Genomic DNA, 4,946 nt, shown 5'->3' with positions numbered 1-4,946 from the left:
GAACTTACAGCCAAGTCCAAACCACTAGTTCTTAAGGTAAACTACACAATTAGTCTCTAAATTATGGTAGGTTTTTATTTTGGTAGCTTAGCTAAAAAATATTACGATTTGGTCACTAAATTTTTCGAAATTATTTTTCTTAGTCACTCCGTTGTTAAGTGTCACTTTTTAGTTCGCAAAATAACAATTTTAGTGCACAATTTTTATATTTTGTAAATTTGACTATGGTTCTGTATAACATTATAAAAAAAACTCAAAACTATTTAAAAGTAAAAAATTCTATATGAAAATTATAGAAAATTATAAAAAATAAAATCTCGAAAATATTGTTTTTGAAGAACTAATATGTATGGGAAAAATAGAAAATTATCATTCAATAGAACCCTAGAACAAATTAAAAATAGAACAAAACCAAAATTATTAGATTATTACATGCTTCCTCAATGTTTTTGAAACCAAATTAATAATATCTCCAAGTCAAGTTTCATGCCCTTGAAGAACATCCAAAATACATAGGCTTATGCCATTTTTAGAAAAAAATTCAAAATATACCATAAAATTTTCATTTTCAGACTCGATTTAAAATTTTATTTATTTTTTATAAAATCAAACAGTAAAACAAATTATATTTTGAATTTTTTTCTTATAACGAAACAACCATGTCAAGAAACAAAAGAGATAAAAAAAAGCATACAACCAATAATTTGGGAGAAATTTTGGAAGGTTTATTAATAGTTTTCGCTCATTTTCTCATTTTATATAATTTTGAAATTTTATTTACTTTTATTTTAATTTAAATTTTTAGAGTTCTCTAAATTTTTAAAAGAAATTTCAATTTTGTTATTTTATATAAAATCAGGGTTAAATTGATGAAAAACATAAAATTTGAGAATTAAAATTGTTATTATACTAATTAAAAAGTGCCAGTTAACCGACAAAATAATTTTGAAAAGTTCAATGTCCAAATTGAAACTTTTTAATTAAGTGGCCAAAACAAAAACTTACCCATAATTTAATAAACAATGGTGTAGGGACTAAATTTTAAATTTATAAAAAAGGATGGGGACTTGTGGCAAAATTTAACAGAAAACTCTTAAAAATCTATAATTATTAGTTGTAATTAAAGTAGACACCAATTGTCAACTCTCACCTTCTTGAAGTCTTCCAGGAAAGATAATCCAACTCATCTATGGCCCACGAATTTATTGGAAAAGTAAAAGGTGGGAAACGTATATCGAAATTTCTTGGAAAAGTCGTTTGTCGCTCCCTGTAAATTTCATCTGTTTTTCTCCTTCCACATATATTTATCATCTCATACATCGTTATGTCATCGTTACTTTCGACTTCCTCATCCATTTCCAGAAAGAAATACGATGTTTTCTTGAGTTTTAGAGGTGAAGATAATCTTAAGAACTTCGCAGATCATCTCTACGATGCTCTAAAGAGGAGTGGCATCATCACTTTTAGGGATGATCCAAAGCTGGAGGTCGGCGAAGAGATCGCACCGGAACTCTTCAAAGCGATCCAGCAGTCGTGGTGCTCGGTTATCATTTTTTCGGAAACCTATGCCTTTTCAGGATGGTGCTTGGAGGAACTTGCTGAGATTGTTCAACAAAAAAATTGTTAACGGGCGTAATGTATTTCCAATTTTCTACGTTGTGGATCCATCCGATTTAAGAAAACAAAAAGAAAAAGTTGGAGAAGCCTTCGCCAAACACGAAGAAAGATACAAGGAAGATAAAGATAAGATCCAAAAGTGGCGAAATGCTTTGACTGAAGTAGCTAACATCAAAGGATGGCATTTACATAATCGGTATTTCTTCCTTTTCTTCTCTATTTCCTAATTTTAATGACTAAAAAATTGTTTTTTTCTTGGATTGCATGTAATTTTTTGTAACTTTGTGTTTAATTGAGAATTTCCATATTTCAACTAATGAGCAAGTTGTGTATTTTGATGCTCTAACAAATCTTGCTGTCTTTTTCTAGCTTTTGGTTTGCTTCAATTATATTATATTTCATGATACACTCAATTACAAATGAAAAATTGCATTTGAAAGATAGCAGCGATTTTTTATTTCATTGTAGGCACGAATCAGCATTTATCGAAGACATTGTTAAGAATATATCAGCAAAATTATGTCAGACATATCCAATTATTCATGACGAGTTGGTTGGAATTAGTTTACATTTGGAGGAGTTGTATTCGAAAATAAACATTGGAGAAGACGATGTCCGCATTATTGGAATTTGTGGAATGGGTGGCATCGGTAAAACAACTCTTGCAAGGGTTGTTTACACTCAAATGTCACCTTATTTTGAAGGTAAAAGCTTTCTTGCTGATATTCGAGAAGTTTCAAACAAATGTGGACTTGTCTCTTTACAGAAACAACTTCTTTCTCAAATCTTGTCAGATGAATGCTTCAATTTTTTCAATGTTCATGAAGGGAATGCCATAATTAGCCATAGGTTGTTTAGCAAAAAGGTTGTTGTTGTTCTTGACGATGTTGATCATGTACAACACTTGAAATACTTAGTTGGAAGACAAGATTGGTTCGGTTTAGGGAGTAGAATCATCGTAACAACCAGAGATGAACATTTGCTCCGATCTTATCTAATCGATGATGTGTATAAGCCTACAACATTGAATCCCAATGATGCACTTAGGCTTTTCAATTTGAAAGCTTTTGATAGTGATACAATGTTGAAAGATGATTTTAGTGAGCTTTCTGAACATATTGTAAATTACGCTGGTGGTCTCCCCTTAGCTCTTGAAGTCTTGGGTTCTTTTTTGTGCGATAGAAATTTAGCTCAATGGAGAAACGCAATCGAAAGAATTAAACATGATTCCAACAAAGAAATTCTTGACACACTCAGAATCAGCTTTGATGGGTTGGAAGAAAAGGAAAAGAATATATTTCTAGACATAGCATGCTTTTTCAATGGGGAGAAGAAATATTTAGAAATGAAAGTATTGGATGGTTGTGAGTTTTTCCCAGATATTGGAATCGATGTTCTCATTAAGAAATCTCTTATAAAAGTCAGTGATGATAACCAATATTTATGGATGCATGCCTTGTTGCAAGAAATGGGAAGAAAAGTTGTTGAAGAAAAATGCGTTGATGAACCTGGAAAACGTTGTAGATTGTGGAAGGAAAGAGATGTCCATCATGTCCTAGCAAAAAACACTGTAAATCATTGAACAAAAATTACATACAAAATTTTCTTTTTGTCAATATATGATGTAAAACCAAAGCTTAGTCTAATTGATTTACATATCCATTTTTAAGTGAAATTGAGTAGCTTTAAGATAATTTTCATTTGTTGATCATAAATATTAATAAGAACTGGTAATATAAACATTCAATTTTATTGAAATACTCTCATTAGAAAATGTTTTACTTTGTTCAAAATATTTTATTTACTATATTTCCAACTAAAGATTGTGTATACATACAATTTAGACCATTTATTTTGTCTTTCTTATTGTCTATTCTTGATTACTTTTAGGCTACCGAAGTGATTGAAAGCATGATCATCGACAATAAAAGGTAAAAAAACATACATATAAATTTATCAATATGTACTATTAATATTAGTTCTAGTTTTTTTAGGCTTAGGTAATTAAAAGTCGAATGTAAGTGTTAGATAAGAGTATTGTCTATCATGGGTATGCTCAGTCATATCTGAATACGATATTCGGATATGCATTAGATATAAGTGTTGGGTATGGGTACTTTAAAAAACAATATCGATGCAACATAGCTTGTAGATATTGAATATTTTTGTATCTTCTGAAACTCTTTTTTTTTTTTGCTCGTGGTTTTTAGGGAATCGAGTAAAATGTTCAACTTGAGTGTCGATGCCTTCTTAAAGATGAAAAATTTGAGACTGCTCAAAGTGCTTTGCCTCTCAAATTGTGATGATCTCAAATATCTTTCTAATGAGCTACGACTTTTAGATTGGAAAGGATACTCTCTAAGATCGTTGCCTTTAAACTTCCAACCGGACAACCTTGTTGCACTTTTCTTACCATACAGTTGTATTGAACAACTATGGAAGGGAAATAGAGTAAGAATTAACTCATCTGATCCTTATGTTTTAGCTTATTTTAATATAAATGATTAAACTTTGATTAAGATTTAAAAAAAAGAGCATTATTATGTTTTCTCTTCTCTAATTTGTTATTGTTTTCAACAACCCTTGTATAAGTTGAAAATGATGAACCTCAAAGGGTTTCAAAACCTGATCAAGACACCAGACTTCACAACAGCATCAAATCTTGAAGTTTTGATTTTGGAAGGTTGTACCAAATTAGTGGATGTTCATCCATCCATCGGAGTGCTTAAGCGCCTTAAACTTTTGAATTTAAGAGATTGCAAAAGTCTTAGGAGTCTTCCAACCAAAATTAGAATGGAATCTCTTGAAACATTAATTCTTTCGGGTTGCTCAAGTCTTGTAAGGTTTCCAGAGATTGATGGGATAATGGAGTGCTTAAAAACTCTAGATCTTTCCAGTTGTTACAGAATTGAAAATTTATTAGAGAATTTGCAGTAAGCGAAGTTTTTGGAAGAGCTCGACTTGAGTGAAACAGCCATAACAGAACCACCATCCTTCATTTGTCAATTTAAAAATCTTAAAGCTCTGTGTTTCAATGGGCGCAAGGGGCCATCATTTAAGTTACAATCAAAATTACCTTCTCTTTTCAAGGTAATCCAAGGCAGAAGGACGAATCCCATGGTTCGGATGTTGCCTTTGTTGTCAGGTTTGAGTTCATTAATAGAGCTAAAACTAAGGGACTGCAATCTTTGTGAAGGAGATATTCCTAGTGATATTTCTGGTCTATTCTCTTTGAAACTCATTGATCTTAAGGGTAACAATTTCATCAGCATACCTGCAACTATTATTCGACTTTCCAAGCTTTATTCTATTAGATTGTCAGATTGCAA

The 4,946-nt window shown here is 31.1% G+C and overlaps 1 protein-coding gene across 2 annotated transcripts; it reads left to right on the top strand.

Moving 5' to 3' along the window:
* The first annotated feature begins 1,221 nt into the window (after positions 1-1,221).
* Positions 1,222-4,149, top strand: LOC108474286 (TMV resistance protein N-like). Of its 2 annotated transcripts, XR_008274020.1 has the most exons (3): positions 1,706-1,813; positions 3,508-3,548; positions 3,828-4,149. XR_008274020.1 is itself a non-coding variant. In XM_017776256.2 (2 exons), the coding sequence occupies exons 1-2, from the start codon at positions 1,470-1,472 to the stop codon at positions 3,197-3,199; spliced, it is 1,458 nt and encodes a 485-aa protein (XP_017631745.1). In that variant the 5' UTR covers positions 1,222-1,469; the 3' UTR covers positions 3,200-3,375. The 2 variants fall into 2 exon arrangements, 1 of the variants encoding a protein (XP_017631745.1); XM_017776256.2 differs by lacking the exons at positions 3,508-3,548; positions 3,828-4,149 and adding an exon at positions 2,086-3,375 and having other exon boundaries at positions 1,222-1,813.
* The last annotated feature ends 797 nt before the right edge of the window (positions 4,150-4,946 follow it).

The sequence above is a fragment of the Gossypium arboreum genome, chromosome 11 (assembly GCF_025698485.1).
Source record: "Gossypium arboreum isolate Shixiya-1 chromosome 11, ASM2569848v2, whole genome shotgun sequence".
Taxonomy (NCBI): domain Eukaryota; kingdom Viridiplantae; phylum Streptophyta; class Magnoliopsida; order Malvales; family Malvaceae; genus Gossypium; species Gossypium arboreum.
The sequence above is the reverse complement of the archived record's forward strand: the minus strand, read 5'-3'. Positions and strand labels throughout refer to the sequence as shown.